At 40.0% G+C, this 21,852-nt stretch overlaps 1 protein-coding gene across 1 annotated transcript in view; it reads right to left on the bottom strand.

Moving 5' to 3' along the window:
* The window catches only part of PCSK5 (proprotein convertase subtilisin/kexin type 5), a 670,507-nt gene that overhangs the window by 52,087 nt on the left and 596,568 nt on the right, over positions 1-21,852 (bottom strand). The window contains exons 24-27 of the mRNA XM_089691090.1: positions 16,951-17,019; positions 9,643-9,685; positions 3,843-3,985; positions 607-810 (exon numbers count right to left, since the gene is read on the bottom strand). Coding sequence (XP_089547216.1) covers positions 607-810; positions 3,843-3,985; positions 9,643-9,685; positions 16,951-17,019 — 459 coding nt within the window. The remainder of the gene's footprint in view (positions 1-606; positions 811-3,842; positions 3,986-9,642; positions 9,686-16,950; positions 17,020-21,852) is intronic.

The following is a 21,852-nucleotide window of genomic DNA, read 5'->3' as shown; positions in this document are numbered from 1 at the left end:
CTGCCCCTATTGTGTGCCCAGATTACTGCTACCTGGACTGCCCCCCTGAGTGCTCGGGCCATTGCTACCTAGAGTGCCCTATCGTGGGCCAGATTACAATTATGTTGGGCTCCTCCCCTCTCTTCCCCTTTTTGGGTACCTGGACGCTACCTTCCTGCCCTGATTGAGTGCCTTCCATAACCCAATAAAGCTTTGTGTGTTTACCATCTTCTTTGTGTGTTCTGTCCTGCCTACGCTTCTGTCACAGGGATCATCTCATTGTTGCCATCAGATAGAAGAAGGGGAGGATCAGAGAAGTCAGGATCAAACATCCTTTTTACACCCCCTAGGTTCCACAGTGAGTATAACAAGCATGCTTTCCTGCATATACAGACAGATTTTACTGTTGTGGGTTTAGTAAAACTTTAATGCTAAACAATATAGTTGTACTGGATCCATATCCTGTGCTATATTGTGTCATGTCATGAATTTATGCAGCTAAGTTAGTTTAATATTGTTAGTGTTGCATATGATTTAGTAAGTGGAAAAGTACTCAATTACTTATTTTAGAGTATGATCTAACATAGATCTAGCATAGCATAACATGATCACATTTTTTTGACATACCATCCCAATATTTTCCTGGCGGTGGCTCTTTGGTAGAAGGATTCACACACTTGTCATTTATCAACTGAAAATCAGCTTTGCAAATTGTACACTCATCATAGTCTGGTCCAGTACAAGATTCACATGTTCTGTAGCAAGTGTCACATTCTCTGTTTATTTCATCAGCATAGAAGCCTTGGCCACAGTCACTTACACACAAGCCATCTGTTACAATGAAATACATTCAATATATAAATTATCTCAGTATACAATGTATGAAGTGCAGGTTTTATTTTATTACAGGTATTTATATAGTGCTGAAAATGTACTCTGTGCTTTACATTCACATACAGTCAGGTCCATAAATATTGGGACATCGACACAATTCTAACATTTTTGGCTCTATACACCACCACAATGGATTTGAAATGAAACGAACAAGATGTGCTTTAACTGCAGACTGTCAGCTGTAATTTGAGGGTATTTACATCCAAATCAGGTGAATGGTGTAGCAATTACAACAGTTTGCATATGTGCCTCAAATAACCTACCAGCATGGCTTTGGAGTGAGAGAGGAAACCTGGAGGAAAACCACACAAACGGAGGGGAAACAAGCAAACTCCATGCAGGTTGTGTTCTGGTTGGGATTTAAACTGAGAATCCTAATTCTGAAAGGCAGAAGTGCTATCCACTAGAAATATTACTATTTTCCCTAATTAGTTTTGGCTTTCCTATACTCGCAGGTTACTTTTTAGAAGCAGTAAGAGTGCAATCACTTACCCTTTATCTGACATTAGATTTCAACAACAGACAATAATCATTCATTGACTGATCGATCAAAGGAAGTTGGTGGACAAAATGCAAATCTAATTAATTTAGGGAAAGGGAAACTGCAGTACCAAGAAATTGTTTCTAAAAACTTTACATTCTTTCCAGTGTATAGCAGCTTCTTTATGTGAGCAACTTTAAAAAATAGTGGATAATAAACTTTTAAGCTGTATTATAATTTGTTTTTAATTTGTGCATATTAAAGCCAGTAAATTGTACTGTGAAAACATTTCATTAGACAGGAATGTGTCCACTGTTCACTGGATAGTCAGTTATTGGGTGAACAAGGGCAGGTATATCAAAAGATGATGCACATTTGGCCAGTTAAGGCCTCTTAGATTGCCATTAATCACAACACTAGTCACTCACAGAGCAAATATGAAGCATTTACTTGAAACAGATCATTTAACTGCCCTTAAATCACTGCAGGATAAATGTTTAGTTGGTGTAGGTAGGGAATTGGCGCAGCACACTGTTGAGTGAAAAGGAGTTTTGCTCAACAACGGTTTTTATTTTCTAAAACTGGAGAGTGCAAAAGCTGGTGCAGCTGTGCATGGTAGCCAATCAGCTTCTATCATCAGTCTGATCAATTAAGCTTTGGCAATAAAACCTGGAAGCTGATTGGATTCTCTGCAGAGCTGCACCAGATTTTGCACTCTCCAGTTTTAGTAAATCAACCCCAATGAGTTTTGGTCTCCATTTGGTTTTGACTACAAGATTCCAGCTCCCCATGCCCTTTTTGGCAATAGCTGGCCTATTTGCCTTGAAAATGGATAGAATTTAGTATCAGGTTTACCCCTATTTTACTTCAATGGGCTTCAATGCTAAGTGTGGGTTTTGTGAACTTCAAGCAGGATTCAACAAACCTACTGCAAATCAAAACCTTGTAGTTTTGCTTATCACTATTTTACATCATTATAATTACAGTCCAGTTAAGTTTTCACAATTTTTGTCTCTTTATAGTTCTGTACTTATGTATGCCATGATAAGGCAGAGTGTGTTTATTATGACTTATAAGAAAAAAAGAGTGCCAACTATGCAGTCTAGAACAGCAATGGGCAAACTACGGCCCGCGGGCCGTATACGGCCCGGCAGACCTTTTAATCCGGCCCGCGGAGCTAGGCTCCCGCTAGGCTCCTCTCACAGTCCGCCCTGAAGACCGGAGTAGCATGAAATTCTGTCTCCTATGAGGATCTGTCCCCCTCGACGTATCTGCGCATGTGCCGGAGATCGCCGATCGGCTGCTAATGCCTGAAACTGGCACATGCGCAGATACGTCGAGGGGGACAGATCCTCATAGGAGACAGATTTTCATGCTACACCGGAACGGCGCGGGAACACGGCGAGAGGAACGCGCGGAGCAAAGGTAAGTGAATTGACACAGGGGGGACTTGGGGACTTAATATGGGGGATGAATTAATATGGGGAATTAATTACTATAGGGGGGATGAATTACTATATGGGGGATGAATTACTATATGGGGGATGAATTACTATGGGGGATGAATTACTATATGGGGGATGAATTACTATGGGGGATGAATTACTATATGGGGGATGAATTACTATATGGGGGATGAATTACTATGTGGGGGATGAATTACTATAGGGGGGATGAATTACTATGGGGGATGAATTACTATGGGGGATTAATTACTATATGGGGGATGAATTACTATATGGGGGATGAATTACTATGGGGGATGAATTACTATATGGGGGATGAATTACTATAGGGGGGATGAATTACTATATGGGGGATGAATTACTATGGGGGATGAATTACTATAGGGGGGATGAATTACTATATGGGGGATGAATTACTATGGGGGATGAATTACTATATGGGAGATGAATTACTATATGGGGGATGAATTACTATATGGGGGATGAATTACTATATGGGGGATGAATTACTATGGGGGATGGATTACTATATGGGGGATGAATTACTATGGGGGATGAATTACTATGGGGGATGAATTACTATATGGGGGATGAATTACTATGGGGGATGAATTACTATATGGGGGATGAATTACTATATGGGGGATTAATTACTATATGGGGGATGAATTACTATATGGGGAATGAATTACTATGGGGGATGGATTACTATATGGGGGATGAATTACTATATGGGGGATGAATTACTATGGGGGATGAATTACTATATGGGGGATGAATTACTATGCTGACTATGGGGGAATATTACTATACTTACTATGGATGACACATACACATCATTCATCTACTCTTGGTCCGGCCCCCGGGTCCAATATATTAACCCATTGCGGCCCTCAAGTCAAAAAGTTTGCCCACCCCTGGTCTAGAATATACAGTCTAATTTCATAATATCTTGGGCTCATATCTGCTGTCCATGGAACTAGATGCAGACCAAGACCTGAAGGGTTTGATGGCACACCTACCTTTCAGAAAGAAGCCTTCATCACAGTACAGACACTCATCTTCAGTGCAGCTCAAACATGATGCCGTGCATAGAATGCAGGTCATTATTGTATCTCTGCTGTATGTTTTAACTGGACAAACCTTGTAACAGAAATTCTCAAATCTGCAAAAAAATATATATGTCACACCAGTGTCATATTATTTAATGTGAAAATTGTTTTTACCATTTAATGCTACAGTAGCTCATATAATTTCTTATTTAATAAAATATGTTATCAATCAATTTTCATTAAAACTGGAAAAATGTTGCATAAATCATGTAATAAAAAACTCAGCTTTTTTCATGTTCCAAACTCAGACATGAATGGTTGTTTTCAATAAAAGTTCAGCATTGATATACATGGACACAAAAAGCCTAATTATGTTCAAAGTGTATGCATGTACTAAGTGAAGCTGAGCTCCAGGCACACAACTAAATAAACAGTTGGAATACAATTTTATGAGCTATTTTACTTGCCAGAGAATTTGCATCTTTGTTTAGCCAGTCCTGGTATTTACACAGACCTAAAAGGCAGCACAGCCAAAAAGGTGACCTTGCTTTTCTCTACCACAAGTTAAGAAATACAGGTTGGTCACCTCTCTGCCATCAGAGACTGGAAATTGAAGGAGTAACAGCAGACTTATTAGACCAATGGTTGTCAACTTATGAGCTAAAGAGGGTCTCAAATGGTTCCCCAACATCACCAACCACATAATATTCAACATATATATATTTAATGCTTGAAAGGACTGTCAGAAACTGCATTCCAAATAAAGTAAATAAGGGTTAAAGAGTGTGGACATGCTACATTTTTGGCTGGAGATATGCTGCAGAAGACAATATGAAACCGGGAACATGTACTATGAGGCTAGTTGAGATCAAACTATTACCGTAATCAATGTTCCCAGTACAAACTGCCAAGGGATGCACATAATATACCATAGGGCTGCATGCTGCCCTCGGACTGCAGGTTGGGCACCAGGGGATCAGACCATCGGTCTCCTTTTATCAGCATGGTCTTTCTCATCAGATGTGCATGTGACTGAGAAAATTGGCTATTAGTGCAGAGTCAGGAGCTTAAACTATTTGTAGTGAAAATCCTCTCCATGATTTTCAATAAATAACTGAATTGCTTGCTGTTTTAGATCTGTTTTGAGTTCAGCTTGAAATCACAGTGTTGTAAAATTTTCAGAAAGGTCAAAAACATTGATGGTAAATTTGCTATTGCCCTTAATCATATCATTAAATTTTGCTTATTTTGCTAAGACATGTAACATACTTTATTGTACAATGTTGTCCACTATGTACACAGTAGCTACCACACTCTATAAATGATTTTGCACTGTACATATCTAAAAGGAATTTTCCATTTAATATCTAACTCTCATGGGCATTGAGGAAGATTTTTTGACTCACACAGCTACAGTGAAGGAAATAAGTATTTGATCCCCTGCTGATTTTGAATGTTTGCCCACTCACAAAGAAATGATCAGTCTAACAATCGAATGGTAGGTGTATTGTAACTCTGAGAGACAGAATAGCAACAAAAAATGATGTCTTTTTGTGAGTGGGCAAACATTCAAAATCATCAGGAGATCAAATATTTATTTCCTTCATTGTATGCTGTATAAAACAGGGGCTTTGAGACAGATTATGAGATGAATTTACACCATATCACAGCTTGATTCATAATTATCACTGCCTATCATTATTATTATTATTATTATTATACAGGATTTATATAGCGCCGACAGTTTTCTCAGTGCTTTACATTATAGTGGGAGACAATACAGTAACAATACAGATCATAACAACACTAACATAGGATGTGCCCTTAAACAATTCCCAGTTATGTCTCTGGTCCAGGTAATAAAAAAATAAAAAATTGCTAAACATTGTAATAAATCTATTGCAGCTGTCTGCAAAACTGTCAGCTCTCTGTTTACAGCCATCACAGGCATGTGCAAATATTGCAGCAGCTCAGTTTCTAAATAAGAGGCATTTTGAATTGTGCTTGAGAGCTGTATAATTCAAATGCTTGATAAATATTTTTCATTATCAAATCAATGAGTTGGAACCACAGGGGAAACAAAGGTAAACTCTTGTGCTGGGCTGTGTTGCATTTGATATAAATATGTCTGTTTTATGATTTTTTTCTCAGACTTACATGGAAGGATCAGTTTGTTCGTTTGTCTTAGAAACAGAAATCAGGTTACTTTTGAATGCTTGAATGGACTTCTCAAACAAATACGTTGGTAATAGTTACACAAGCTATCCTCTACAACAATGATAACTTAGATGCCATTTTTGTATGTTGTGCTCTTTCTATTGCTCTACATTTAATTGAGTAACTGAAATAAAAAAGTCAAGTTAATCAATGGTTAACAATAACTTAACCTTCTGACATATATGACCTATAGCATATATAAACAACAATGCCATCTAGAGGTCGAATTGGAGAATATTTCTCCCATTGAAACAAAGTATTTCAAAAGGAGCCACACCCATGTGGGATGGTAAAACTTTCCAAATAAAAAGCCAACAACAGAGGCTGAAAAGGAGGACTCTAAAATGATTTAACACCAAGGAAGATTTCTGACAGAAGAAGACATTTTTGCCCATTCTTCTGCAACTGCTGTAGAGTAAGCCTGGGTCCTCATTGCCTACAAAATCATGAATCCGTTCTATCCTGCGTTAAGTAACCTTTTAATATATTTTCATTGTATACAGTCTTGCTTATTGTACATTTTCATTTAGTAACAGTACATTAATACACTACAGAGGTCTAAGTTTCCTTGACTTATACCACAAAGTAACCTTAACTAGACACCAAGCAAAACATGTTCCCTTCCTCTGAACTTCAAGGGATAAGTGCTCATTCTATCTAGGGGTAAAGGAATAAGCAGAATACTTACCTTATTCCTTACTCCTGCACAGTGGCATTTTATGAAAGCAGTGGGCCTGTCATGTTACACATGCATTGTTGTTTGTGTTTAAATAATTTTGTCCCTTCCTCACTCCATAGCCAGGAGATGTTCTGTATAAATAGTCCTGCCCTCTTTGGAAATGTCTTTAGTTTCAATTAGTTTAGTTGCAATTTCTTGAACTAGACATAGTATGATTTGTTGACTTATGTGATGTTAATCTGTTATGATCTACACAAGTTTTAGATTAAAGTTTTCTATGAACTGCAAGATGTCATCTGGATTGAGTCACTGTCTGCCAACACTGCTGAGATTGTAAGTTATAGCTATCTCACTACAACTGGATCAGTTATAGAGATTAGACTTGCAATTCTTAGATTGGGGAAGAAGGACTGGGCTTGTGTGAAAGATCAAAAGTGGTGCCCTCCTGCTATAGCAAAAAAGTGAAGTGCACGCAACACTTTGCAGTAAAAATTGTGTGTGGTTTTCAGGGGCTGTAGGTAGCGCCCACAGGTTACATACAGAAAAGTCAAACCCAAACATAGCATACCATGGCAAATGGTGGTCATGATCAGGTTGAGCCTAACAGTGGGAGTGGCTTAAAGGGGGATGATTAACCAGAACCTGAGCCTAGTCCTGGTATGCACTCTACACATATGCCACAGCCCTTGTACCCACAAAATATCCCTAATTACAAGTGACAATCCCACAGATACACACCTCAGGACAAAGGATCATTTAAAAAATGTAAACTTTAATTTACATATGCTTTTATGCACACAAAAGGGGCATCATTTGGTCTGTAGTGATGGGCTGAACACCCCCCCTGTTTGGTTCACAGTCGAACATTCAAACCTACCAAAAGTTTGACTGTGAAATTCGAACAGAGAGGACAGAGAGGACATCCGAATATGCAGTAAGATACCGTTCAGTTACTAAAATGCACATGGCTAATATTATTAAGTCATGCAGTATTTTAGTAGTAAAACCTTCATTCATGTTTCAGCACCCAGCGGGGTTCCCCACTGATAGCTGAATGTCAAAAGAATTGTCGGCATTGCCTGACAATTAAAAAAAAGGCATGAGGTCCCCCTCCTGTCCATACCAAGCCCTTCGGGTCTGGTATGGATTTTGAGGGGAACCCCCCATGCCAAAATTTTTTTTAGAAATGCCATGGGGGGCCTCCAAAAATCCATACCAGACCCTTATCCAAGCATGCATCCCCTCCTGAACCATACCAGGCCACATGCCCTCAACATGGAGGGGTGCGTTGGGGCAGGGGGGCTCCCCGCCCCAAAGCACCTTGTCTCCATGTTGATGGGGACAAGAGCCTCTCCCCCACAACCCTGGCTGGTGGTTGTGGGGGTCTGCAGGCGGGGGGCTTATAAGAATCTGGAAGCCCCCTTTAACAAGGGGCCCCCTGATCTTGGCCCCCCCATGTGAATGAGTATGGGGTACTGCTAACCATTCACAAAAAAACTAAGTGTAGTGTAAAAAGTGACAGGAGACAGTCTTTGACAAGTCCTTTATTAAAAACAAAAGTAAAAAAAGTCCCCTGAAGGCAACATCAATCACAATGCCCGCCGCCACCAGCGACTCAAAAAAAGAAAAAAAAATCCACTCCACCCCCGACGCTGGCTCCCACCGTTTGACAGCTGCACCACAATGACAGTTCTTAAATAGTGTGATGACATCAAGGGGGGGCAGGATCACCCCATTCCCTTGTGACTTCAACTTGCTTTGTGATTGGCCAAAGCATTGCACCTGACCTGTGACCAGTAAAATTGATTTTAAACAATAAGAACGCAAGCCAGAAATCAAACACAAAGGGCACAATACATGGGTGGGGGGGGGGGGGGCAGAAGGGCACAGTACAGGGGGAGTCAGGAGGGCACAATACTGGGATCAGGAGGGCACAGTACAGGTTTTGAGCCATCCTGGGACAGCTTAGTAAAATGTGTGACTGTCCTGGAAAATCCAGGACAGTTGGCAAGTAGGATGTAATGCAAGATTATCATGGGTCCCCTCAGGGGCGGACTGACCATTTGGAAACTTGGGCCCGGGGTCAGTAGGGGGCCCCATGAGATGCCCCTGGTACCTTTTTCATAGGCTTTTTTGAGTTTGGGCAAGCACACAGGGGCCCCATGATCCCCTATTGCCCGGGGGCCCCATGAGTTGTCAGTCTGCCCCTGGGTCCGCTATACATCTGGGGCCCCTGTGCAGTGCCAAGGGGTGCACATGCATTAAGACAGCCCTGGGCTAATTGCAGCTAATTGTGGTAATCCCCGCTGGAGTTCTCACAGACAATCTTGAGCAGGGTGCATTCATAATGGGGACACAGATATCAATAAAAATATTCCTTTTTTGGTATTGTGAAGAAGGGTTAGAACTTTTGTCACATTTTTATTGCTGTCTGTGCACTCTTTAGCACACTTTGTAACTGTCTGAGTGATGAATGTAATTGAAATTCTTCATAATTGGAACCCATATGCCAGTAAAACGTTCTAACACTATTTACAAAATTAAAAGGAAAAAGTTTGGAGTGGAGATGGGCTTTAATGTTTTATGTAGCATTATACAAACCTGCAGTAAAAAAATACAGCTCTTGCAAACAGTGTAAAGAGGGCTGTTATATTCTTCACACATTATTGGCTTGTTCATGTTTCATTCACTGGTCTACAAATAACTTTAGCTGCCTGGTATCGAAAAATACCTCTCTGCCCACAAGCAAAATCTTTTCTTTGCTGCTAAAATAAATGGAAGAACTTGAACACACTCAGTAATAGAGGCTCTATACACTGGATACATTTAAAATGAGAGAAATGCATAACACATAATAATAAAAGTAACACTTACATATAATATCCATCCAGGCAGGAGGTGCAGAAGTCAGTATTATCTAAAATAGCAAGTACATCGTGTAAGGGAATGTGTTACTTGTACATAATTTGCTACAAAGTTTTGTATAAAAGTATACTGTATGTCTGGGGAGGGGGTGAAGAACATTTTCAGTACATCTCTGCAAAACTTGTACTGTCTCCTTACAATTGCTGCAAGTACAGTTGCCAAAATCAGTGCTGTCGGCCCTCCCGGAGTTCTCGTCTGCTGTACTACAGAACACTTCCTCCTTACCAGTGTTAATTTCTTTGAAAAAAATATTTTCGTCATAATTTTCATCAGCTGCATGTTTTCTGTGATGAGAACTAAACAAAAATCAATTTCAATTTTCGTCAATTGAAGAAAACTATGACGAAAATCAATTCCAATTTTCATCAACGAACAAAAACAGAATGAAATGTGAGCGAGGGCCATTTACCCACCTGAACTTTCGCTTTCCTTGGAGCTCTGCTTGTCTGTTAAAGCCCCAGCACCCTGACTCTATCGGCAAGCTGTATTGGCTGAGAGACGCAGCCTTCATCTGTCTGCCTGCTGCCTGGGAGTTCTGGAACAATGTCCTGCAAACCACAGAAGAGGAACTCCTCTGTCGGATTCATGTCTGTCTGGATGTGGCATGGTGAGTGTTTCCCCTCCCAGAAAGGTAGCAGTGCTTAGCACTGTGTAAAATAACAGCTTCCCTAGACCATCCAGTTGTCTGCCCTTTGCACTCCCTCAGTCCCATTTACTTCTTCATCCCCACTTTCAGGTCACCTCCCCATCCCCAAAGTATAATGTAACCTGCCCTGTGCACTTCCTCTTCCCATTTACTTCCCCATCCCCACTTGTAGCCTAAATCTGTGTCTGTAGATAGCTAGATTAATAGCATAAAATGTTATTAGATTTTTACTCCAGGAGTATATAATGAGTTTGGAAATTCTAGAGAAATGCTTAAATAATGTGTTACAATTTAACTAAACCCATTGGATTTTAGTTGACTAAAATATGACTAAAACAAAAACAATTCCGATGACTAAAACTAAAATGGCATAACTAACAAAAATCAAAATTTGATGACAAAATTAACATTGCTCCTTACCCAATGGTGGCGAGGAAAAGGGGAAAGGTTCTTAGTCCACCCCAAAGAGAACCCAGACAGGGCTGACAACAATAATAAAGCGGCACCTATCCTCTGGCTGATAAAATAAGCTTTACTCGTCACATAGAAAACACATGAAAAGCTACCTGCTCAGTCCTATGCTTATGCATTTCTGCCCACTATGGGCCTTAATCAGGGGCTGACAATACTGTTTTAGAGTTAAGGGCAGCAAAGGCAGGTTTGAAAGCTCACTACAGGAAGTTGGAAGCACACAAATTTTTGGTAGGTTCAACTGGTATTTTCTTGTACTTGCAATACTTTGAAAAGGATAACACATATGTACATGTATTACAGCCATGTACTGAAAAAAAAATATATATATATATATTTATTTATTTATATATATTTATTTTTTTTTTTTTTCCTGACAATGTTCTTAAATGTTTAATATAAAATACATCAACTGACATTCACTGACCATTTCATTTTAGTTACATTTATACCTTCCCAGGGTTTATATTAAATGTACCTGTTAATCACTTGGATGTGTAGGACAGGTGAAGGCCAGTGCCTGATGCTTATTGTGTGTAATAAATGAATGTAGCACAGTTTATCTATTCTCGGCTACCAGACATCACCCAAATTAAAATGATTTACGTATAATTGTTATGGCTCAAAGCCTTATGTATAAATGTCGTCTTGCTCCTCTAGCTTGATTTATGCATCTAAGTTAATGAAGGTTGTGAACAAGCTGACACTGACTTTATCTGCTCTTAATAGGTCAGAAATGTGTTTGCTACATGAAATAAAGGTTTAGACAAAATACCAGTGCATGTTCCAGAAAGATTTGCTCAGTGCTGACAGATTATATTGTACAGTAGATAAAAATATGAGATCAGATGAACCTAGCTTACCAGTTATCTAAACATCCCAGGCAGATATTTTGTGAAATAGGTCAATGATCAGCATCAGGTCACTGGGGACTAGTGATATCCCTACTGCATGATAAGGCAATAATAGTTCAGGCATCTTCCCCAATAAATGCAGCAGCCTAAATAGGTTATTATTACCTCATCATTTAGTAGTCATTCATTTGGAGTGAACTGGTATGCTGAGAATCGGTCTGTTTCAGCCCTGTTCCTTGAGGTGATTGTAGCCGTATTAGTGCATTTGATTACTATATTAGATGGTAATTGACTGTCTGTGATACTTTTTTTATTTTCACTAACAAACAATTTTGAGGATAAGCTTTCGGGGAGTTTCCCCTTCTTCAGGTCCAAGCGGTACTGATCACAAAGGTTTAGCAGAATGTTAGAAGAGATGTAGGGGATGGAAAAAAAAAAGAGAACAGAGATAAGACACAGCAAAAGCAAAGTCTGGGGGGAGAGACAACACTCACAGAGGCAGTCATGCTTGAGGTGATAGTCATAAAACTGTTGGATAATGATTAAGGAATCCCATGTCCAAATTCAGGCTGTTATCTCTTGTGTCAAATAAAATTATCATTCTTAGTTTTTCTTCCTGAATGGATTTGAAATTTCCTTTAAGAACTAAAATATTGAGGTCTCCCAAAGTGTGGTCTGCTTGTGCGAAATGGTGTCCCACAGGTGTGCAAAAGTCATCTTCTTTATGTTCCTTGGTGGTATGTCTGTGCAAATTCATCCTTGTTTGCAACTTCTGTCCTGTTTCACCAACATAAGATCCTTTGTTACATTTTCTGCACTGGATAAGGTACACATTACTGGAGGTGCAGCTGTATGATCCGGAGATATTGAAGATCCCTTTTGAGTGTCTGACACTTTTTGATGGATTGATTTGGTTGCACAGTTTGCAGCGCTTTTATTGCAGGGTTTGCTTCCATTATTTGTGACATCTTGATCAGAAGGAAGTTTCCTACTGATTAGTTTATTTCTGAGGTTGGGGGGTTGTCTGAAGGACAGTATTGGGGGTTGCTGGAATATTTCTTTCAGAGTTCCATCCTCTGTTATGGGTTGTAAATCTTTGATTATTTTTCTTATTCCTTCTAGTGCTGGGTTGTATGTGGTTACTAGAGGTACACGGTTGTTTGTTTTTTTCTCTTTGTACCGAAGTAGATTTTCCCTTCGGGTTCTCAAGGCTGTGTTTATGCCGGTGTTGATAGTTTTGTATTTGTAACCTTTCTTATGGAAGGCGTCTGCTAGTGTCCCGAGATGTTTATCTCTGTCTCTTGGGCCAGAACATACTTGGTGGTATCTAATGTCCTGACTGTGTATGATGGCACGTTTCGTGTGTTGGGGGTGGAAGCTGAAACTGTGGAGGTAGTTGCATATGTCAGTGGGTTTCCTGTATATTGCATTGTGAAGCGTATCATCCCTGATGTATACTGTGGTGTCTAGGAAGTTGACGTGTGTGTTTGAGTATTCCATTTTTAGTTCGATTGATGGATGAAAAGTGTTGATCAATGCATTACTGTGGAAATATTTTTTTTTTTTTTTTTTTTTTATTTCCATCATCTACATCTCTTCTAACATTCTGCTAAACCTTTGTGATCAGTACTGCTTGGACCTGAAGAAGGGTACACTCCTAGAAAGCTTGTCCTCAAAATTGTTTGTTAGTGCAAATAAAAAAAGTATCACGGACAGTCAATTACCATCTAATATAGCCCTGTTCCTGAAACTTTTCTTTGAAAAATGCTTTAATTCTGGAACTTACACAGCATAAACATTCTGTTTTCACAGAGTACATAGAATCATTGTATCAGTCTCTAAACATTTAATATTATGTCCCTACTACACAATCTATGGCCAGTTTGGAAAGCTTCAGCTACCCTACAAGTATACTTTTAGGAAGCCCTTGCATTCACAGTAAGAATATACACACACAGAGTGGTAAGATTTGAACATAGGATTTAGAGCTCCAGAGTACAGCTAGGTTCACATATATGCAGGTTGCGGTTAATGTGCTTTTCCAGCCCGTTTTGCAGTGCATTTTTGAACATGTGTTTTTTATGCGGTTTGGGGGGGTTACTTATAAAAAAGTAGGACAGTTCTCTTTATGTAGTGTGACTTTGATGCAACTTTACACTCTCTGGCACTTAAGTAGCATCAAAGTTGCATTAAAGTAGTGCAGGAACCTTTATGTGACCAAAGTTGCATGTTAGTTTTAAGGGTTATGGCTAGGGTTAAGGGTTAGGGTTAGAGTTAGCGGTAATCATTGGGGAGTTGGGGCTATTGGTAATTGTTAGGGATAGGGTTAGTGGTAATTGTTAGGGATATCACCCTAACCCTAACAAAACCCCCCTAACCCTAACAATTACTCCTAACCCTATCTTTGACCCTAACTCCATCCCTAACCCTAACATCTAACCCTAGCTTTTAACCCTAACATTTAACCCTAACCCTAGCCCTTAATCCTAACCCTGGCCATTAACTCTAAACTTAGCTCTTAACTCTAGCCCTTAACTCTAACCCTAGCCCTTAACTCTAACCCTAGCTCTTAACCCTTACCCTAGCCCTTAACTCTAACCCTAGCTCTTAACCCTTACCCTAGCCCTTAACTCTAACCCTAGCTCTTAACCCTTAATCTAGCCCTTAACTCTAACCCTAGCTCTTAACCCTTACCCTAGCCCTTAACTCTAACCCTAGCTCTTAACCCTTACCCTAGCCCTTAACTCTAACCCTAGCTATTAACCCTTACCCTAGCCCTTAACTCTAACCCTAGCTCTTAACCCTTACCCTAGCCCTTAACTCTAACCCTAGCTCTTAACCCTTACCCTAGCCCTTAACTCCAACCCTAGCCATTAAAACCAATCCTTGCCCTTAACCCTAACATGTGACTTTGGTCACATAAAGGTTCCTGCACTACTTTAATGCGATTTTGTTGCTACTTGAGTGCCAGGAAGTCCTGAGGTAGTCAAGTGACCAGTGACATACTGTGTGGGTGGAGCCTACTGACAACACTTCCGATATTGCGCAAACCAAGAAGTGTGGCGAGAGGAACCATTTTTGTCATTGGAATTACAAGCCTTCACTGTTTTGCACTTTGTGAGTGGATTTTAATAGCTTAATAAAGGAAATCTTTTTTATGGTTTGTCCTCTTTTCCCCTGAGTATTTACCATCCCAGTGGGAAGCTGGAATCCAGTCTTTCTTAAGGGCCAGTAGCAAGGAAATAGCTACTAAGGGATAGTGGCGGGCAAGCAAAAGATTTACCAACATTTATAGTGCTTATGACCTATATGATATATGGGTCAAGGAAGAAGGTGAGAGCATGGCACACTCATTGGTGATGGGAAGCACTTCTGTGTATGTTGGAGGAAGTGAACACTATACAACACTGTTGTGGAGCACGGTGTGTTTTGCTGTAATGCGAGCGTATATGTTTTCTGCACTCAACCATTACCTTTAATTTAAATGTTGTTCCACTACAATATATGTTTTTTTTATATACACATTTTTGGAGTCGTGATTAAGTGAAGAAATTCTGGATTCATCACCACATGACAGGATTCACTTCTGTAAAAAAGCATTTGACCTATTATAATTTATAGGTCAAACTAAAAGGTGAGCAGGGAGAGTATTTTGAACACAAGCACATCTTCTGGAAAGTGATTGTTAAACACACTAATATGGACATTCTGTAATTTGGGAGTTGGATTTTTATTTGTAGTGTGAATTTATCTTGCATGGGATTACTGGAGGATTATTTTTATTTTATTTATATGTCTGGATGAGGAGTTAGCTCACTACACATTTTTGGTTTACATATCAGTTCTTGCTTCTATCCAGACAACTATAATACTGTAGTACAAGGATAACCTACTTCTAAGAACTGTATGTCATAAGATGTATGTACTGTATAGAAATAAAGACCTGCAGTCAGGGGCGGACAACTTATGGGGCCCCCAGGTAATAGGGGATTATGGGGCCCCTGTGTCCTTGCCCACACTCAAATTAAACCCATAAAAGCCTATGAAAGGTACCAGGGGCATCTCATGGGGCCCCCTACTGACCCTGGGCCCTCGGGTAGTGCCCGAGTACCCGAATGGTCAGTCCGCCCCTGCCTGCAGTATAGATGGCAGCTTGGTTCACAAGCCATCAAAATTAAATAGAATACTGAAAATACTAATAAATGTTGATTTTTGAAGCTGGTATTTGTGGTCACACCTTTGTACATGTGCACTTAAATTCCTGTGTATGTAACTATCTACAAGCTGAAGCAACTAACAGTGAAATCAGTTGTAAAGAGCAGGCCCTGCAGTCTCAGGTTTTAGCTTACATGCAGGGGTGGACTGACCATTTGGAAACTCGGGCACTGCCTGAGGGCCTGGGGTCAGTAGGGGGCCCCATGAGATGCCCCTGGTACCTTTTTCACAGGCTTTTTTGAGTTTGGGCAAGGACACAGGGGCCCCATGATCCCCTATTGCCCGGGGGCCCCATGAGTTGTCAGTCCGCGCGTGCTTACATGGCTTGAATATTCAAAGAGCCTTGTAATCAATGTAGAGATTATTATCATATACCATGTTAGAAGATGGAGGTTGCCGCTGTCACTAACAGAAAATATTGATTATGATTCCTGTGATCAGAGGGTTCTTTTAACAAGCTCTAGGAAATATATTGATTGCCATGCTGCACTGATATGCTGTAACATGGTGTTTGTGCCCACACATGAAAAGAAGTTAAATGTAATTTGGAGTGTCCCCCACTTCCATACTTTCTGGCTGTGGTTTCAACATATCTTTCCATTTCTCAGACTTCCTACATAAAAAGGAGCTAGGTGGCATACTATGCAATCAGAGCACCCTTAATGAAGCAGATGTAGTGTGTTGGGGAAGGTCACTGATACTGATTGTAGATAAAGCTACACTTATTGTATATACATGACATTGCCCCAGATCAAATAAATGGAAGTCACCCTCATCCAGCATACAATATTTGCAACATGCCATAATGGCATCTGTAATATATTCTCATCTCTGTCTCTATTGAACTACTGACTTTCCATCTAACTTCAATATGTCACCCACCTATCCAACTCTTAAGAACTTCTAGTCCCCATAGGACACTATAGCTCATGTACCAAAGTATAATTAAATGTTTTTTTTTTTCAATTATTCCATAAACTATTAATACAGGTTACATCTTCCCCTTATTTCAATCTATAGTATTCTGTGCCTGCAGCTAGTAAAGTTTGGTCAGTTTATATAGGAACTCACCTGAAGAACACTCTCGACATCCTTCTGCACATGACACACATTCTTCCGTGTCAGGATCTTCAACTTCTCCTACATAAACAAACATTTGATTCAATTAGGTTTCTTTTGCAATATTTATTGGTACGGTATTATGGTCCATCTGAATTTCTGTTGTACTGCTCCTAATTTTTATAATACCAACCTATTCTGCCATACTTTACTATTGATAACATCATAGCATGCATACAAGGCAAAACAAAATTTTGCAACCTAAACTGGAACATGGGGAATAAGTATACATTGCAAAGGGGCCAGGCACTCCAACACATTGCAAATGTCAGTAACTCAGTAGAGGTAGTCCATCATGCTTGACACATTCTACAATCAGCAGATCTTGCTTGTTAGCAAAATTCCTCTTAATATATAAAACAACTCTAACAGGTTAATGTCTACTGAATACATTACCTGGCTTACTCAGTAATACTTCTATTGGCATTTATACTGCATTACTGAATTGTGGGTCTATTAAAGCAGATAATAATTTCAAATTCCTTTATTAAATAAATGGCCAGATGTTGGTGAATTGCACCAGATGTTAGTGAAAGATGTAACACATGTAGGAGACAATATGGTGAATGAGGGTAATAATTGTCAAGAAAAATCAAATTATGGGGTTTCCAAACGTTGTGAATGACTCTAGGGTGACTGGATATTTAAAAATGATGATAAGCATTATAACAGTGTAACTGAATTTCAAATTTTGATTTATAGATTTATAAGTTCATTTTTTGTAAAACAAAATAATAAATGCATCTTTTTGCAAAAAAATGTGCATTTAATATTACTTTACTCTGCAGATTGCAAAGCATTGCAGCCATGATTAGCAGATCATGGGTGCAGCGCCAGGATTCTGCAGACTCTCAGTCAGCTGTCTGCCTGTACCTCCCATATGAGCAGACAAATGCTGAAGTCTAGGAAGAACCAATAACCTATGAGAGAGCTCACCAGTGCCCTTATAGTTCATTGAAGGGTACAAGCTATCTGCCATGGAAATGAGAGTGAATGACAACAGCTGCAGAAAAAAGGCACCCTGCCCACTGTCACAATGTGGGATTGGGCGTTGTGGGCAGATGATGTTTGGTAACATGTTACACCCTAAATACGGGTGTAACATGTTACCAAAGGAGAACTTATCCTTTAAGCTTAGTTAGATTAATTTAAAAGAAAAGTATAGTGTTATGTTATGTATATATACACTATATTGCCAAACGTATTGGGACGCCTGCCTTTACACGCACATGAACTTTAATGGCATCCCAGTTTTAGAACGTAAGGTTCAATATTGAGTTGGCCCAACGTTTGCAGCTATAGCAGCTTCAACTCTTCTGGGAAGGCTGTCCACAAGGTTTAGGAGTGTCTCTATGGGGATGTTTGACCATTCTTCCAGAAGAGCATTTGTGAGGTCAGGCACTGATGTTGGACGAGAAGGCCTGGCTCACAGTCTCTGCTCTAATTCATCCCAAAGGTGTCCTATCAGGTTGAGGTCAGGACTTTGTGCAGGCCAGTCAAGTTCCTCCACCCCAAACTCGCTCATCCATGTCTTTATGGACCTTGTTTTGTGCACTGGTGCGAAGTCATGCTGAAACAGGAAGGGGCCATCCCCAAACTGTTCCCACAAAGTTTGGAGTGTGAAATTGCCAAAATGTCTTGGCATGCTGACTCTCTCTATGCACTGTTGTTGTGCCAATCTGAAGGCCACACAAAGTTTAGAGGTCTTCAGCTATTGACTCTGCAGACAGTTGGCAACTTCTGCGCACTGTGCGCTTCAGCATGCGCTGACCTTGCTCTGTTTTTTTTTACGTGGCCTATTATTTCATGGTTGAGTTGCTGTTGTTCCCAGTTGCTTCCACTTTGTTATAATATCACTAACAGTTGACCGTGGAATATTTAGTAGCAAGGAAATTTCACAGATGAACTTATTACACAGATGGCAACCTATCACAGTACCGCGCTTGAATTCACTGAGCTCCTGAGAGCGACCCATTCTTTCACACGTTTGTAGAAGCAGTCTGCATGCCTAGGTGCTTGATTGTATACACCTGTGGCCATGGAGGTGATTGGAACACCTGAATTCAATTATTTGGAGGGGTGTCCTAATGGTTTTGGCAATATAGCGTACCTTTAAATATCTATTTTATTCAGTAATAAAAACAAATGCATCTTTTTTTCAGTCAGGAAAATATGAAATATTGCATATATGTTTGAAACATATGAAATATTGCCTCATATTTAATATTTGCAGTCTACAAGTGGAGCACTAAGCTCCATTATTATGTTCACAAGGCTTACCTTAACTGCTTTACTGAAAGGAGACTTGTTTACAATGGTGAATAACTGGAGCTTAAAGTGGTTGTAACGGCTCAAGGTTCTTTACCTTCATACATTCTATGCATGAAAGTAAAGAACCTTCTGTGTGCAGCGACCCCTCCAGTCCCTCCCTCCAATCCAGCAACATTCTTGACAGCCTCTGCTGTCTGGGAACTCTTATTTCTCATTGGCTGAGACAGCAGCTGCTGTCAATCACAGCCGGTGAGCCAATGAGGAGAGAGCGGGGGCAGGGCAGAGCCGTGGCTCTATGTGTCGGATGGACACATAGAGCAGTGGCTTGGGGAAGAGCATGCATCGGTGCTCCAAGGCGAATGGGTTTCCCTAGGGGCACTGCTTGAGGGGAAAGAGCCAGGAGAGCCGGAGGAGCAGGTACGTATAGACACGTCTGTTATTTTTTTAAAAAAAGGCGTTTTAGTGTCACTTTACTCACTCTGCTTCCCACCCTCCACTTTTTGCCTGCTCTGTTTACATACAGCCATATTGAGATTCAGTTATACAAAGACAGTCACAAAGGAAACAACTACTGCTGGGTTGTATTTAAAAAAAAAAGAAGCAGCCTTTTAAACATTTCCTGGGTGAACTCTGTATTAAATATTGATTTAAACAATTAATACGTAATGTTCCAATGCATCTCAATAATGTAGTTTGTACAGTATCATGGCTGTAGAGTGTGAACCCAGTGTGAACTTTAAAGTGGTTGTAAAAGCTGAAATTCCTATGCATCCTATGCATGAAGGTAAAAAAAACCCTGTATGCAGCTCCCCCCGCCACCCCTAATACATACCTGTGCCCATCTCGATCCACCAATGTGCAGGAGTGTATAGGCTCTCTTAGATTTCCATCCTCATTGGCTTACACAGAGCAGCAGGAGCCATTGATGCTGTCAATCACAGCCAGTGAGGAGGAAGTGGGGGGTGGGACCGAGTCGTGCTCTGTGTGTCTTATAGAAACACAGAATCAAGTTGGGAGCGAGCACACACGGAGACCCCCATGGCAAGTGGCTTTCTATGAGGGCACTTGGCGGGGTGGGTGAGGGGGAGCCGGTTGCGGACCCAAGAAGAGGAGGATGCTCTGGGCAAAACCATTGCACTGAGTAGGTAAATATAACATACCATTTTTGCTATTTTTTCTTAAACTATCCCTTTCCAATCACTTATATCACATACAAAGTAATGAATCAACAGCTCAGTATGCCTCCAAGTATCTCACTTGAGAGGTTTCCTTTTAGGATACACTTAAACATTGATGATCAGTTATGTATTGCAATATGTAGTACGTTTTATATAGTGACAACAAAGCAGTGTTGCAGCTCCCCAAGGTATATTTATTAAGGCTACATTCACAATGAGCTAAGCGTTTTTCAGGTGTTGTTTCAAGTGTTTTTTTCCAGGCATTTTTTAGCGTATTGTGAGCAGATTTGCAAGTATTATAGGTGTTTTTTCAGGCAGTTTTCATTTAGGTATTTTTGCTGTGACTAGTAGAAATAGCTGCTATTTGAGCTGAAAAAATGCTTGAAAAAAAAAAAGCTCATTCCCATTGTTCAAGCGTTTTCCATTCAAGTCGATGGGGACAAAACGGTCAGATCTGTAGTACTTTTTTGGGCAACTGCCATCTTACTACAGCCGACAGAATGCTCAAGTGTGAACAGGGGCCATTGGAAACAATGGGATTTTACTAGATGAGCATTTCTGAGTGTCGATCTTCAAGTATGAATGGGGGTTTAAGACAAAATGTTGACTATAATCACAGCAGTTCTGTCAAGCCGATTATACAGTCTATTGACTTGTCAAAAAGATGTTGGGGGACCAACATTATTTCCTGTTGTTGGCACAAAAGAAATATTCCTTAAAGTGCTGCAATCTTAATTCATTATCTTTATACATTGACCTATTTGGGGTTATCTTCCATTGCTAGCACCAAAAACTACATAGCTAGTGTTGTTTAACTGAACTTGATCCACTAAACAGAAAAATCTGTAGATTGAAATAACAACAGGCATGGTTCACAAATAAGAGGTTCTGTGATTGAATATGCTTAGGGCTACAACCATTGATTAATATAAAACCTCAGCTGCTCCTTTGTGATGTAACTTATCAACATATTTGTAATTTCTTTTTCACTTTATAGTTGTTACACATACCACTGTTTTCACTGTCTATGGAGAGATATAGCCTTTAGCATTATTTTACTAAAACAATTGATTCACTATAGGTGAACATTTTACATTACAGAGGAAGCCTAGATATACTGGATGCAGCTGGATATATGCAGCTATTAGAGTCCATAGCAGTTTTTTGAAAAATCAGATTATGTAGCAGAAACAATTCATATATAAAATGCACATGTACCTACAGATATGTACCTGTTTTCAAGACTGTATAGATACAGCATAATTCTACCAGGATCAAATATCCATTAGTAGGATGTTCAGGTTGGCTCCAGGTCTTTTTGAGAGCGTGTTTGTCGAGTTTTGTTTAGACAACAATGGGAATTACTAAAGCTCTAACACTGTAATAATGCACTTAGGTTCCCACC

The sequence above is a fragment of the Staurois parvus genome, unplaced genomic scaffold (genome assembly GCF_062004578.1).
Source record: "Staurois parvus isolate SC_StPar_1 unplaced genomic scaffold, SC_StPar_1.0 ptg000549l, whole genome shotgun sequence".
NCBI classification, from domain to species: domain Eukaryota; kingdom Metazoa; phylum Chordata; class Amphibia; order Anura; family Ranidae; genus Staurois; species Staurois parvus.
This window is presented reverse-complemented; position numbering and strand designations above follow the sequence as displayed.